A 17,452-nucleotide genomic window follows, 5' to 3' on the forward strand; every position below is an offset into this window, starting at 1 on the left:
TTTCTGGCTTACTTCACTCTGTATAATCGGCTCCAGTTTCATCCATCTCATCAGAATTGATTCAAATGAATTCTTTTTAACGGCTGAGTAATACTCCATTGTGTATATGTACCACAGCTTTCTTATCCATTCATCTGCTGATGGACATCTAGGTTGTTTCCATGTCCTGGCTATTATAAACAGTGCTGCGATGAACATTGGGGTACATGTGTCTTTTTCCATTCTGGTTTCCTCGGTGTGTATGCCTAGCAGTGGGATTGCTGGGTCATAAGGTAGTTCTATTTGCAATTTTTTAAGGAATCTCCACACTGTTTTCCATAGTGGCTGTACTAGTTTGCATTCCCACCAACAGTGTAGGAGGGTTCCCTTTTCTCCACACCCTCTCCAGCTTGCAGATTTTTGGATCGCAGACATTCTGACTGGTGTGAAGTGGTACCTCATTGTGGTTTTGATTTGCATTTCTCTAATAATGAGTGATGTTGAGCATCTTTTCATGTGTTTGTTAGCCATTCGTATGTCTTCTTTGGAGAAATGTCTATTTAGTTCTTTGGCCCATTTTTTGATTGGGTCATTTATTTTTCTGGAATTGAGCTGCATAAGTTGACTTGCCTGACTTCAGGCTCTACTACAAAGCCACAGTCATCAAGACAGTATGGTACTGGCACAAAGACAGACATATAGATCAATGGAACAAAATAGAAAGCCCAGAGATAAATCCACACACATATGGACACCTTATCTTTGACAAAGGAGGCAAGAATACACAATGGAGTAAAGACAATCTCTTTAACAAGTGGTGCTGGGAAAACTGGTCAACCACTTGTAAAAGAATGAAACTAGATCACTTTCTAACACCGCACACAAAAATAAACTCAAAATGGATTAAAGATCTAAATGTAAGACCAGAAACTATAAAACTCCTAGAGGAGAACATAGGCAAAACACTCTCCGACATAAATCACAGCAGGATCCTCTATGATCCACCTCCCAGAATTCTGGAAATAAAAGCAAAAATAAACAAATGGGATCTAATTAAAATTAAAAGCTTCTGCACACTCACTTTTTATAACACACATTCACTTTCTACACATTCACTTTCTACACATACATTCACTTTCTACACAAAGACATTGACTTTCTACACACACATTCACATTCTACACACTTGCATAACTTACATGCTACATACACACATTCACTTTCTACACACACACACTTTCTACACATGCATTTACTTTCTACACAAACACACACTTCCTACACAAACACACACACTCACTTTCTACACACACATTCACTTTCTATGCACACACACATTCCCTTTCTATACACATTCACTTTGTAAACACACACTTTCTACATACACAACTCACTTTCTGCACACATTTTCACTTTCTACACATACATTCACACATATTCACTTTTTGCACACATACATCCACTTCCTACACAAACACACACACTCACTTTCTACACACACATTCACTTTCTATGCACACACACATTCCCTTTCTATACACATTCACTTTGTAAACACACACTTTCTACATACACAACTCACTTTCTGCACACATTTTCACTTTCTACACACACATTCACACATATTCACTTTTTGCACACATACATCCACTTCCTACACAAACACACACACTTTCTACACACACACCCTCACTTTCCACAGTCACACACTTTCACTTCCTACACACTTTCAATTTCTACAGACACACTCTCAATTTCTACACAAATACACTCTCATTTTCTACACACACATTAACTTTCTGCACACACATTCACTTTTTATACATACCTTCACTTTCTATGCACACACAATCACATACTACACACATGCATTCACTTTCCACACAGACACATACCTTCACTTTCCACACACTCACTTTCTAAAACACTTTCTCTTTCTACAAACTTACATTCACTTTCTACACACACACGCACATTGACTTCTACACACACACACACACTCACTTTCTACATGCATCCACTTCCTACACACACATACTAGCTTTCTACATACACTTTTACTTTCTACAGTAATGCAGTTTCACTTTCTAAAGACACACATTAAATTTCCACCCACAAACATTCATATTTGACACACACACAGTTTCTACACACACGCACACAATACACTTTCTACTGACAAGCACACATTTACTTTCTATACACAAATTAACTTTCACACACATTTACTATCTGCACATGCACATTCACTCTCTTCATGCACACATTCACCTTCTACAAACGCACATACTCACTTTCTACACATGCACACACTTACTTCCAACACACATTCACTTTCCATACAGCTCACTTTCTACACAAGCACACTTTAACTTTCCACACACATTCGCTTTCTATACAAACACAACTCACTTTCCACACACATAGTTCCCACATGAATACACTTTCAGTTTCTACACAAACATACTTTCACTTTCTACATATTTTCACTTTCTGCACATACATGCACATTCTAAACCCACACATGTTCATTTTTTACACACATTCACTTCCTACACAGACACATATTCTCTTTCTATGCACATTCACTTTCTTTTCAAAAAATTAATTAATTTATTTTAATTGGAGGCTAATTACTTTACAATATTGTAGTGGGTTTTTCCATACATTGACATGAATCAGCCATGGGTGTACAATGTGTTCCCCATCCTGAACGCCCCTCCCACCCCCCTCCCCACCCCATCCCTCAGGGTCATCCCAGTGCACCAGCCCTGAGCACCCTGTCTCATGCATCAAACCTGGGCTGGTGATCTAGTTCACATATGATAATATACATGTTGCAATGCCATTCTTCCAAACCATCCCACCCTCACCCTCTCCCACAGAGTCCAAAAGACTGTTCTATACATGTGTCTCTTTTGCTGTCTCGCGTACAGGGTTATCATTACCATCTTTCTAAATTCAATATATATGCTTTAGTATACTGTACTGGTGTTTTTCTTTCTGGCTTACTTCACTCTGTATAACAGGCTCCGGTTTCATCCACCTCATTAGAACTGATTCATATGTATTCTTTTAAATGGCTGGGTAATACTCAATCGTGTATATGTACCACAGCTTTCTTATCCGTTTGTCTGCTGATGGACATCTAGGTTGCTTCCATGTCCTGGCTATTGTAAACAGTGCTGTGGTGAATATCGGAGTACGCATGTCTCTTTCAATCACTTTCTATGCAAACACACACTCACTTTCTACAGCCACACTTTCATTTTCTACACTCATACACTCACTTTCCACACACCTTTAATTTCTACAGACACACTTTCACTTTCTACAGACTCATTCACTTTCTACACAAACATTTCACGTTAATGCACTGTCTCATTCCACACCAGCACAGGCATAAACTTTCTAAACACACACATAGATACTCTACACACACACATTCATTATCTACACACATTCACTTTTAAGACACAACACACACATTCACTTTCTAGGTACACTTTCACTTTCTACATACTCACATTGACTCGACACACACATTCCCCTGCTACACACACATACACATTCATTTCTGTACATGTATACATTCAGTTTCTACACACACACTCACACATTCACTTTCTCTACACACACACCTTCGCTTTCTATACACACTTTCACCCTGTACACTCACATTTTCTTTCTCTACACACACTTTCACTTTCCACACAAACACACTTTCAATGTATGCATATTCACTTTCTACACATTTATTCACATTTTAAACTCACACCCATTCACATGACTCACAGACAGTCACTTCCTACACACAGAAAATATTCATTTTCCACACATGCAGTTTTGCTTTCTACAATTCACTTTCTACACACACTTTCACATTTAACACTCATAAGCTTTCACTTTCTACACACACATTCACTTTCTGCACATACAGGCACTTTCTACACACTTTTTTTCGGTCCTTATACACATACAGTTTCACTTGCTACACACACACATTCTACACCAACACAAATCACTTATACACACACTTTCACTTTCTATACTCACAGCTTCATTTCTACACAATACACTTTCACTTTTTATACATTTTTACTTCCAACACAAACATGCACTTTCTAAACTCACACGTGTTTATGTTTTACACTCACACATCTTCACTCCCAACACAGACACATCTTCACTTTCTACACACACCTTCACTTTCTACACACAAACTTTCACTCCCCCACTCACACACTTTCCCTCTTTACAGGCACACTTTCACTTTTTACACATACTTTCATTTTCCGCACACATATTTTACATTACACAAACACTCTCACCCTACATCCACACATAGACTTTCTATACACACACACTCACTGTCTACACACATTCACTACCTACACACAACATACTTGTTCACTTTCTACATACACGTTCACTGTCTATTCTCACATACACTTTTACTTTCTACACACACCCATTAACTCTACACACACATTCACCTTCTGCACACACATACACATTCATTTCTACACGCATATAATTTCAGTTTCTGCACACACACACTTTCACTTTCTACACCCATACACTCACTTTCCATACACACATTTTCACTTTCTATGCACATACATACTCACATTCTACAAACACATATTCACTTTCTATTTAAACATTCACTTTCTACACACAGACTTTCACTTTCTACAAACACATATTATGCATTCTACACTCACAAACATTCTCATTCTACAGCCACACATACACACACTTTCTACACACACACATTCAGCACCTATACACATTCACTTTCTACACTTGGTTTCACATTTGATGCCCTTTCACTTTCTACACAGTTTCTCTTTTTACACACCCTTTCACTTTCTCCACATATCTCCACATTTCAAACATACACATTCACTTTTTACACACACATTCACTTCCCACACACAGACATGTATTCACTTTCTACACACACATTCACATTCTAGATATACATATTTTTACACAGGCATTTTCACTTTCTACACACACATTACAGTCTACACTCACATTCTCATTTTATACTCACATAGACATACAGTTTCAAAACATACACATTCAGTATCTACACACAATCACTTTCTACACAGAAAGCACACATTCACTTTCTACACACACACACACACACACACACACACACATTCCCTTTCTATAAACTTTTGCTTTCTACACATTTTCTTTCCACACACACTTTCTACAGACACACTTTCACTTTCCACACTCCTATGCTTTAACTTACTACACACACTTTCACTTTCCACACACACATACACATTCATTTCTAAACCTAAAATCGGTTTCTACACACAAACATTCACTTTCTATGCACACACTCTTTCATTTTCTACAATGCACTTTCACTTTCCACACACTGATTCATTTCTACACATTCACATTCTACACACACACACACACACACACTTCCAGTTTCACACATACACAGATTCACTTCCTACACACATTCCCTTTCAACACACAATTTCACCTTCCATACACATTCACTGTCCACACACTTTCACTTTCTACACTTTCCCATTTTACACACATTCAGTTCCCATACACTTTCACTTTCTACACACGCTTCACTTTCTATCCACTCACTTTCTACATACTTCCACTTTCTACACACACACATATTCACATTTACACACACAATTACAAACTACACTCACAAACATTCTCATTCTACAAACACACAGAAATACATGTTCTACACAGATATTCACTATCTACATACATTCACTTTCTACAACACACTCACATTGTACACATACCCATTCACTTTCAACAACACACACATTTATTTCTACACACACACACACATTCATTTCTACACACACAGTCACTTTCTATGCACAGACACATACACTTTCTACACACACAAACTCAGTTTCTATACACACACTTCTACTTTCTACAATCACACACTTTCACCTTCTACACCCATGCACTTTCACTTTCTACACTCGTTCACTCTATACATACAGTTTCCCTCTCTACACACACTTTCACCATGCACACATTTTCACTTTCTACACACATTCAGTTTCTACACATACTTTCATTTTATATACAAATTTACCTTTTACAAACATTCACTTTCTACACTCACACACATTCACTTGCTGCACACACACATTCACATTCTTCACCTACACCCACAAAAACTCACTTTCAACACATATACACACTTATTCACTTTCTACACACACATTCACTTTCCACACACAGACACATTCACTTATGTATGCACACACATTCACTTTCTACATACAGATTGACTGTCCATACACTTTCACTTTCTATATACACTTTCACTTTCCACACTACCACACTCACTTTGCACACACATATTCACCTTCAACACCTTCACACATATACACATTCATTTCTACACACACATTCACTTTCTACACAGACACATTCACTTTTTACACACACACACATTCAATTTCCACACACAATTTACTTTTCACACAAACACACACACACTCTTTTTCAACACACATGTTCACTTTCTACACTCATAAACTTTCACTTTCTACACACACTTTAACTTTCTACACTCACATACATTTACTCCCCACACTTTCACTGTCTACACAAACACACTTTCACTTTCTACACACTTTCACTTTCTACATGTACATTCATTCTGAACTCACAACCACATTAAACAAACACAGACACATTCACTTTCTACAAGCATACTTTCTACACACTTTTACTTTCTACACTTACACTTTCACTTTCCACACATGCTTTCCTTTTCTAAGGCAGTGATTAGGAGGTTTCACAACACGTCAGTGTTTGTACAGAGCATGGCCTGAACACAGTGGATACATAATACTGGCTGATTGATTTTGTAGCTGAAGGGTAACAGAAGAATTCCCTAAGATGAAGAATCTCTGTCAAACTGGTACACAAAAGAGAGTGAAGACAGTAAATTATATCCAAGTATTCATCAGTACCTAAAACTGTTCATTCTCCTAAGTTTCACCCAAATCTACATCCAAAGGCCAACTTGTCTTTCTAAAAATGTGTGGGATTGGGAGGGGAGAATGCATGTTAGCTGATCAATGATGAAAAGTTAAGTTCAGTCATTCATCATGTCCGACTCTGCAACCCCATGGATTAGAGCATGACAAGCTTCCCTGTCCATCACCAATGCCCAGGGCTTGCTCAAACTCATGTCCATTGAGTTGGTGATGCCATACAACAATCTCACCCTCTGTCATCCGCTTCTCCTCCTGCCTTTAATCTCTCCCAGCATCAGGGTCTTTTCCAATGAGTCAGTCCTTCACATCAGGTGGTCAAAGTATTGGAGCTTCAGCATCAGTGCTTCTAGTGAATATTCAGGAATGATTTCCTTTAAGGTTGACTGGCTTGATCTCCTTACTGTCCAAAGAGACTCTTAGGAACCTTCCCCAACACCACTGTTGAAAAGCATCAGCTCTTTGGCAGTTAGCTTTCTTTATGGTCCAACTCTCACATCCATACATGACTACTGGAAAAACCATAGCTTTGACTACACAGACCTTGGTTGGTAAAGTAATGTCTCTGCTTTTAAATATGCTGTCTTGGTTTGTCATAGCTTTTCTTGCAATGGGTAACTATCTTTTAATTTCATGGATGCAGTCACCATCTGCAGTGATTTTGGAGTCCAAGAAAATAAATTCTGTTACTGTTTCCATTTTTTCCCACATCTATTTGCCATGAAGTGATGGGACTGGATGCTATGAGCTTAGTTTTTTGAATGTTGAGTTTTAAGCCAGCTTTTCCACTCTCCTATTTTGCTTTCATCAAGAGGCTCTTAAGTTCTTCATCGCTTTCTGCTATAAGGATCATGTATTCTGCATATCCGAGGTTATTGATATTTCTCCCAGCAATCCTTATTCCAGCTTGTGCTTCATGCAGCCTGGCATTGTCACTTGATGTACTCTGCATATAAGTTAAATAAGCAAGGTAACAATATAAAACTTTGATGTACCCCATTCCTAATTTGGGACCAGTCCATTGTTCCACGTCTGGTTCTAACTGTTGCTTCTTGACCTGCATACAGGTTTCTCAGGAGGCAGTTAAGGTGGTCTCGTATTCCCAACTTTTAAAAAAATTTCCACAGTTTGCTGTGATCCACACAGTCTTTGGTGTAGTCTATTGGCTTTGGCATAGTCAATAAAGCAGAAGTAGACGTTTTTCTGGAACTCTCTTACTTTTTTGATGATTCAGTAGATGTTAGCAATTTGATCTCTGGTTCCTCTGCCTTTTCTAAATCCAGCTTGAACATCTGGAAGTTCTCAGTTCACATACTGTTGAAACCTAGCTTGGAGAATTTTGAGCATTACTTAGCTATCCTGTGAAACAAGAGCACTTGTGTGGTAGTTTGAACATTCTTTGGCAATACCTTTCTTTGGGATTGGAATGAAAACTGACCCTTTCCAGTCCTGTGGCCACTGCTGAGTTTCCAAATTTGCTGCTACATTGAATGCATCACTTTAACAGTATCATCTTTTAGGATTTGAGATACCTCAGCTGGAATTCCAGGGCTTCCCTGATAGCTCAGTTGGTAAAGAATCTGCCTGGAATCCAGGTGACCCTGGTTCAATTCCTGGGTTGGGAAGATCCACTGGAGATGGGCTAGGCTACCCACTCCAGTATTCTTGGGCTTCCTTTGTGGCTCAGCTAATGAAGAATCCACCTGCAATGTAGGAGACCTGGGTTCAATCCCTGGGTTGGGATGATCCCCTGGAGAAGGGAGAGGCTACCACTTCCAGTATTCTGGCCTGGAGAATTCCATGGAATATATAGTCCATGGGGTCACAAAACACTGGACAAGACTGAGCAACTTTCACTTTCATGCTGGAATTCCATCACCTCCACCTTTGCAGTGATGCTTCCTAAGGCCCAGTTGACTTCACGTTCCAGGAAGTCTGGCTTTAGGTTACTGATCACACAATCATGGTTATCTGGGTCATGAAGATATTTTTTGTATAGTTCTTCTGTGCATTCTTGTCACCTCTTCTTAATATCTTCTGCTTCTGTTAGCTCCATACCATTTCTGTCCTTTATTGTGCCCATCTTTGCATGAAATGTTCCCTTGGTATCTCTAATTTTCTTGAAAATATCTCTAGTCTTTCCCATTCTATCATTTTCCTCTATCTTTTTTGCACTCATAACTTAGGAAGGCTTTCTGACCTCTCCTTGCTACTCTTTGGAATTCTGCATTCAGATTGGTAGATATTTCCTTTTCTCCTTTGCCTTTCACTTCTCTTCTTTTCTCAGTTGTTTGGCCTCCTAAGACAACCATTTTGCCTTTTTGAATTTCTTCTTCTTAAGAATGATTTTGATCACTGCCTCTCATACAATGTTATGAGCCTCCATCCGTGTTCTTCAGGCACTCTAACTATCAGATCTAATCCCTTGAATCTATTCGTCACTTCCACTGTATAATCAAAAGGGATTTGATGTGGGTCATACCTGAATGGACTAGTTTTCCCTACTTTCTTCAATTTAAACCTGAATTTTGCATTAAGATGTTCATGATCTGAGCCACAGTCAGCTCCTGGTCTTGTTTTTGCTGACTGTACAAAGCTTCTCCATCTTTGGCTGCAAAGAATATAATCAATCTGATTTCAGTGTTGACCATATGGTGATGTCCATGTGTAGAGTCTTCTCTTGTGTTCTTGGAAGAGGGAGTTTGCTATCATCAGTGCCTTCTCTTGGCAAAACTCTGTTAGCCTTTGTTCTGCCTAATTTTGTACTCCAAGACCAAAATTGCCTGTTATTCCAGGTATCTCTTTACTTCCTACCTTTGCATTCCAGTCCCCTATGATAAAAAAGACATCTTTTCTTTTTTCTTTTTTGGAGTTAGTTCTAGAAGGTCTTGTATGTCTTCTTGGAACTGTTCAGCTTTACTTCTTCATCATTAGTGTTGGGGTATAGACTTGGATTACTGTGATATTGAATGGTCTGCTTTGGAAATGAACAGAGATCATTCTGTCATTTTTGAGATTGCATCCAAGTACTGCATCTCAGAATCTTTTTTTTTTTTTTTTTTTTTGACTATGAGGGCTGCTCTACTTCTCCTAAGGGATTCTTTCCCACAGTAGATATAATGGTCATCTGAACTAAATTCGCCCATTTCAGTTCACTTTAGTTCACTGATTTCTAAAATGTTGATGTTCACTCTTATCATCTCCTGTTTGACCACTTCCAATTTGCCTTGATTCATGTACCTAACATTCTAAATTCCTGTGCAGTATTGTTCTTTACAGCCTCGGACTTTACTTCCATCACCAGTCATGTCCACAGCTGGGCCTTGTTTCCACTTTGGCTCAGCCTCTTGTTTCTTTCTGGATCCTTTCCTCCACTCTTCTCCAGTTGCATATTGGGCACCTACTCACCTGGCGAGTTCATCTTTAAGTGTCATTTCTTTTTGCATTTTCATACCGTTCATGGGGTTCTCAAAGCAAAATACTGAAGCAGTTCACCATTCCCTTCTGCAGTGGACCACGTTTTGTCAGAACTTTCCGCCATGACCTGTCTATCTTGGGTGGCCCTACATGGCATGGCTCACATGTTCACTGAGTTAGATAAGGCTGTGATCCAAGTGATCAGTTGGTTAGTTGTCTGTAATTGTGGTTTCCATTCTGTCTGCCCTCTAATTGGATCAGATCAATGCTGAGGAGTTGCACAAATTCAGATGACTGCAATGTATATTCATCTTCACTCCAAAGAAAAGTGATGACTTGAAAGGACATTAAAAACTAATGAAATGCAAAAGTTTCTCCTTCTTAAAATGAACTTCAAATTGATTTCTTTTTTTTTTTAACTTTAAAAAAAAATCTACAATATTGTATTGGTTTTGCCACACATTGGCATGAATCCACCATGGGTGTACATGTGTTCTCCATCCTGAACCCCCTTCCGACACACTCCACATACCATCCCTCTGAGTCATCCCAGTGCACCGGCCCTGAGCACCCTGTCTCATGCATCGAACCTGGACTGGTGATTCATTTCACATATGATAATATACATGTTTCTATGCCATTCTCCTAAATCATCCCACCCTCAACCTCTCCCACAGAGTCCAAAAGACTCTTCTATACATCTGTGTCTCTTTGCTCTCTCGCATACAGGGTTATCGTTACCATCTTTCTAAATTCCATATATATGCATTAGTATATTGTATTGGTGTTTTCCTTTCTGGCTTACTTCACTCTGTATAACAGGTTCCGGTTTCATCCACCTCATTAGAACTGATTCATATGTATTATTTTAAATGGCTGAGTAATACTCCACTGTGTATATATACCACAGCTTTCTTATCCATTTGTCTGCTGATGGACATCTAGGTTGCTTCCATGTCCTGGCTATTGTAAACAGTGCTGCGATGAACATTGGGGTACATGTGTCTCTTTCAATTCTGGTTTCCTCGGTGTGTATGCCCCGCAGTGGGATTGCTGGGTCATATGGCAGTTCTATTTCCAGTTTTTTAAGGAATCTCCACACTGTTCTCCATAGTGGCTGTGCTAGTTTGCATTCCCACTGACTGTGTAGGAGGGTACCTTTTCTCCACACCCTCTCCAGCATTAATTGCTTATAGACTTTTGGATAGCAACCATTCTGACTGGTGTGAAATAGTATCTCATTGTGGTTTTGATTTGCATTTCTCTGACAATGAGTGATGTTGAGCATCTTTTCATGTGTTTGTTAGCCATCTGTATGTCTTCTTTGGAGAAATGTCTGTTTAGTTCTTTGGCCCATTTGTTGATTGGGTCATTTATTTTTCTGGAATTGAGCTGTATAAGTTGCTTGTATATTTTTGAGATTAATTCTTTGTCCATTGCTTCATTGGCTATTATCTCTCCCATTTTGAAGGCTGTCTTTTCACCTTGCTTATAGTTTCCTTTGTTGTGCAGAAGCTTTTAATTTTAATTAGGTCCCACTTGTTTATTTTTGCTTTTATTTCCAATATTCTGGGAGGTGGGCCATAGAGGATCCTGCTGTGATTTATGTCGGAGAGTGTTTTGCCTATGTTCTCCTCAAGGGGTTTTATAGTTTCTGGTCTTATGTTTAGATTTTTAATCCATTTTGAGTTTGTTTTTGTGTACGGTGTAAGAAAGTGTTCTAGTTTCATTCTTTTACAAGTAGTTGACCAGTTTTCCCAGCACCACTTGTTAAAGAGACTGTCTTTTTTTTTCTTTTTTTAATTGTATATTCTTGCCTCCTTTGTCAAAGATAAGGTGTCCATTCTGTGTGGATTTAACTCTGGGCTTTCTATTTTGTCCCATTGATCTATATTTCTGTCTTTGTGCCAGTACCATTCTGTCTTGATGACTGTGGCTTTGGAGTAGTGCCTGTAGTCCGGCAGGTTGATTCCTCCAGTTCCATTCTTCTTACTCAAGACTGCTTTGGCTATTCGAGTTTTTTTTTTGTATTTCTATACAAATTGTGAAATTATTTGTTCTAGTTTTCTGAAAAATACTATTGGTAGCTTGATAGGGATTGCATTGAATCTATAGATTGCTTTGGGGAGTATACTCATTTTCACTATAGTGATTCTTCTGATCCGTGAACGTGGTATATTTATCCATCTATTAGTGTCCTCTTTGATTTCTTTCACCAGTGTTTTATAGTTTTCTATATATAGGTCTTTTGTTTCTTTAGATAGATATATTCCTAAGTATTCTATTCTTTTCATTGCAATGGTAAATGGAATTGTTTCCTTAATTTCTGTTTCTGGTTTCTCATTATTAGTGTATAGGAATGCAAGGGATTTCTGTGTATTGATTTTATATCCTGCAACTTTACTATATTCATTGATTAGCTCTAGTACTTTTCTGGTGGAGTCTTTAGTGTTTTCTATGTAGAGGTTTATGTCATCTGCAAACAGGGTTTTACTTCTTCTTTTCCAATTTAGATTCTTTTTATTTCTCTTTCTGCTCTGATTGCTGTGGCCAAAACTTCCAAAACTATGTTGAATAGTAGTGGTGAGAGTGGGCACCCTTGTCTTGTTCTTTTTTTTTTTTTTTTTGTCTTATTCTTGACTTTAGGGGAAATGCTTTCAATTTTTCACAATTGAAGATAATGTTTGCTGTGGGTTTGTCATATATAGCTTTTATTATGTTGAGGTATGTTCCTTCTATTCCTGCTTTCTGGAGGGTTTTTATCATAAATGGATGTTGAATTTTGTCAAAGGCTTTCTCTGCATCTGTTGACATAATCACATGGCTTTTATTTTTCAACTTGTTAATGTGGTTTATTGCATTGATTGATTTGCTGATATTGGAGAATCCTTGCATCACTGGGATAAAGCCCACTTGGTCATGATGTATGATCTTTTTAATGTGTTGTTGGATTTTGATTGCTAGAATTTTAAGGACTTTTGCATCTATGTTTATCAGTGATATTGGCCTGTAGTTTTCTTTTTTTGTGGCATCTTTGTCAGGTTTTGGTATTAGGGTGATGGTGGCCTCATAGAATGAGTTTGGAAGTTTACCTTTCTCAGAAATTTTCTGGAAGAGTTGGAGTAGGATAAGTGTTAGCTCTTCTCTAAATTTTTGGTAGACTTCAGCTGTGAAGCCATCTGGACCTGGGCTTTTGTTTGCTGAAAGATTTCTGATTACAGTTTCAATTTCCTTGCTTGTGATGGGTCTGTTAAGATTTTCTATTTCTTCCTGGTTCAGTTTTGTAAAGTTGTAGTTTTCTAAGAATTTGTCCATTTCTTACAAGTTGTCCATTTTATTGGCATATAATTGCTGATAGTAGTCTCTTATGATCCTTTGTATTTCTGTGTTGTCTGTTGTGATCTCTCCATTTTCATTTCTAATTTTATTGATTTGATTTTTCTCCATTCGTTTCTTAATGAGTCTGGATAGTGGTTTGTCAATTTTATTTATCCTTTCAAAGAACCAGCTTTTGATTTTGTTGATTTTTGCTATGGTTTCTCTCTCTCTCTCTCTCTTTTTTTTGCCTTTATTTCTGCCCTAAATTTTAAGATTTCTTTCCTTCTACTAACCCTGGGGTTCTCCATTTCTTCCTTTTCTGGTTGCTTTAGGTGTAGAGTTAGGTTATTTATTTGACTTTTTTCTTGTTTCTTGAGGTATGCCTGTATTGCTATGAACCTTCCCCTTAGCACTGCTTTTACAGCATCCAACAGGTTTTGAGAGTTGTTGTGTATTCATTTTCATTCATTTCTATGCATATTTTTATTTCTTTTGTGATTTGTTATTTATTCAGCAGAGTGTTGTTCAGCCTCCATATGTTGGAATTTTTAATAGTTCTTCTCCTGTAATTGAGATCTAATCTTACTGCGTTGTGGTCAGAAAAGATGCTTGGAATGATTTCAATTTTTCTGAATTTACCAAGGCTAGATTTATGGCCCAGGATGTGATCTATCCTGCAGAATGTTGCTTGTGCACTTGAGAGAAAGGTGAAATTTATTGTTTGGGGCTGAAATGTCCTGTAGATATTAATTAGGTCTAACTGGTCTATTGTATCATTTAAAGTTTGTGTTTCCTTGTTAATTTTCTGTTTAGTTGATCTATCTATAGGAGTGAGTGGGGTATTAAAGTCTCCTGCTATTATTGTGTTATTGTTAATTTCCCATTTCATACTTCTTAGCATTTGTCTTACATATTGCGGTGCTCCTATGTTGGGTACATATATATTTATAATTGTTACATCTTCTTCTTGGATTGATCCTTTGATCATTATGTAGTGGCCTTCTTTGTCTCTTTTCACAGCCTTTGTTTTAAAGTCTATTTTATCGGATATGAGTATTGCCACTCCTGCTTTCTTTTGGTCTCTATTTGCGTGGAATATCTTTTTCCAGCCCTTCACTTTCAGTCTGTATGTGTCCCTTGGTTTGAGGTGGGTCTCTTGTAGACAACATATATAGGGGCCTTGTTTTTTTATCCATTCAGCCAGTCATTGCCTTTTGGTTGGGGCATTCAACTCATTTATATTTAAGGTAATTATTGATAAGTACGATCCCATTGCCATTTGCTTTATTGTTTTGGGTTCGAGTTTATACACCCTTTCTGTGTTTCCTGTCTGGAGAAGATCCTCTAGCATTTGTTGGAGTGCTGGTTTGGTGGTGCTGAATTCTCTCAGCTTTTGCTTGTGTGTAAAGCTTTTGATATCTCCTACATATTTGAATGAGATCCTTGCTGGGTATAGTAACCTGGGCTATAGGTTATTTTCTTCATCACTTTACATATGTCCTGTGCTTCCCTCCTGTCCTGAAGAGTTTCTATTGAAAGATCAGCTGTTATCCTTATGGGAATCCCCTTGTGTGTTATTTGTTGTTTTTCCCTTGCTGCTTTTAATATTTGTTCTTTATGTTTGATCTTTGTTAATTTAATAAATATGTGTCTTGGGGTCTTTCACCTTGGGTTTATCCTGTTTGGGACTCTCTGGGTTTCTTGGACTTGGGTGAGTATTTCCTTCCCCATTTTAGGGTTTTCAACTATTATCTCCTCAAGTCTTAAAAAAATATAAGTTTGATATAAATTCTATATATATGTAGCTTATATAATAATTTGAATTAAATATAAAAGTATTCTATAAATCAATGACAATTAATTTCTTATTATCAGAATATGAATAAAATATAATTTCATATTTAGTCAAAATTACATATAACCTTATATGTGTATTTGCATATATATGTTTGCATATAATTATATAGATAAGCCTGTCAAACAGAGAAATGTACACGTTATTAATTTTAGGTGTTAGAAAGGGTTTGGGCAAGATTAACATGAGTAGCAGTGGGTGATGTCAGGAAAGAAGGCAAGAAAAGAAAAAAGATTAAAAATTCAGCAAGTGAGATATGGACCTTTCATATATTTATAAAATACATGTGTTTTTATACATTAAAGCTTCATTTAGTAATTATTAGATATGCTCCATATGTGTAGTACTTATATCAAATTTACATTTTTTTAAAACAAAGTACATTTTAAGAAGGAGAACCTTTTCCACTTCATTAATTTTTAATGTCCTTTAAGTCATCACTTTTCTTTGGAGTGAAGATTGGGCAAGATTAACATGAGTAGCAGTATAAGATGTCAGGAAAAGAAGGCAAGGCAAAAAAAAGATTAAAATTTCAGCAAGTGAGATATGGCTCTTTCATACATTTATAAAATTACCTGTGCTTTTACACATTAAAAGTTCATTTAGTGTATTTTAGGAAAGACTCTAAAACGTTGTAAAAAAAAAAAAAAAGCAAGCAAGCAAGCAAGCATGTATTCCTGCACTGGATTCCATACTGACCTGCTCCCATTCATCTTTTTCATCCTATTCTGGATGTGAAGATTTTTCAGAGAAGGGAAGTGCTGACTAGCAGCAGAAAAAACATCCCAAGCTCAGTCCCACTCCACTTCACTTCAGAAGGATAGGCACAGATATTACAACCAAATGATATAGTCCCGTGATCTCCTGATGTGAGAAGCTAAAGCGAAGAGCCAAACTTGGACGGATGGATAAAAACCACAACAGGAAGGAAACTGGGGTTACTTTACAGAACACACTGCATTATGATAGCTTAGCAATTGTGTTTAATTATTTATAATCATTGTTCTTAAATGTTTTTGATAGTAGTTGATATTACTGATAGTAGCTGTTTGTCGTTTAGTGACAGTTCAGCTGGGCTTTCTCTCTTAGTTCCTTCTTAATCCTTCTCTTAGTTCCACGCCCCCTACCTGGTGAAATGGCCATATACATAATCACAAATAAGTACCAGGACTGCCCTAACCACTTTTCTAGCAAAAAAAAATTGCTTAGGATGCATAATTTTAGTGACATTTCATGTAGCTCATTTGGCCAGTAGGTATATTTTATAATAGTAGAAATTTATTATTATATTACATTGTGAAGTAAATGAACATATTTCATTGTTTTAGTGATTTTATTATCTTATTTTATAATAAATCACTGTGTCTTCTTTTTGAGTTGTGAATTAAAAATCATGAAGGCACTCTGTCCTTCACAGAGAAAGTCCTGAGGATTACGCAGTGCAGTGTGGAAAGAAACGGGAACCAGCAAGCCTCCTGCCACGTGACTCAGTGAGACTGCATGCGCCGAGTTCCACCTGGCAATAGGGCAGGGCCCTGGCATGGGGACCACTTACTCTCATAGCGAATGAGGAATCCCACGCTGGACCGACTGTTGTCTGTGCTGAACAGGAGGTACATGAAGTTGCCCGTGCTGATGAGGAACTGTGGCGCCTGTGTGCCGTGGTACTCCCCGATCAGCGGGGACGAGCTGGCTGGCCCGTCTCTGACCTCCAGTGTGTCGTAGTTGACTTCGGTTTGGAATCTGCAGGCAAGTGTGTCCAGTGAGAAGAGAAATGCAGGGCAGTGCTAACTTACAGGCATCTTGTGTCTTTGCTCACTGAGTGAAAACCCAGGTACAGCAAGAGAAGTAAATA

The 17,452-nt window shown here is 37.8% G+C and overlaps 1 protein-coding gene across 1 annotated transcript in view; it reads right to left on the reverse strand.

Annotated features, from left to right (window-relative positions):
• The window catches only part of CSMD1 (CUB and Sushi multiple domains 1), a 2,070,567-nt gene that overhangs the window by 399,986 nt on the left and 1,653,129 nt on the right, over positions 1 to 17,452 (reverse strand). The window contains exon 17 of the mRNA XM_042241416.1: positions 17,153 to 17,340. Coding sequence (XP_042097350.1) covers positions 17,153 to 17,340 — 188 coding nt within the window. The remainder of the gene's footprint in view (positions 1 to 17,152; positions 17,341 to 17,452) is intronic.

This window comes from Ovis aries, chromosome 26, assembly GCF_016772045.2.
Source record: "Ovis aries strain OAR_USU_Benz2616 breed Rambouillet chromosome 26, ARS-UI_Ramb_v3.0, whole genome shotgun sequence".
Taxonomy (NCBI): domain Eukaryota; kingdom Metazoa; phylum Chordata; class Mammalia; order Artiodactyla; family Bovidae; genus Ovis; species Ovis aries.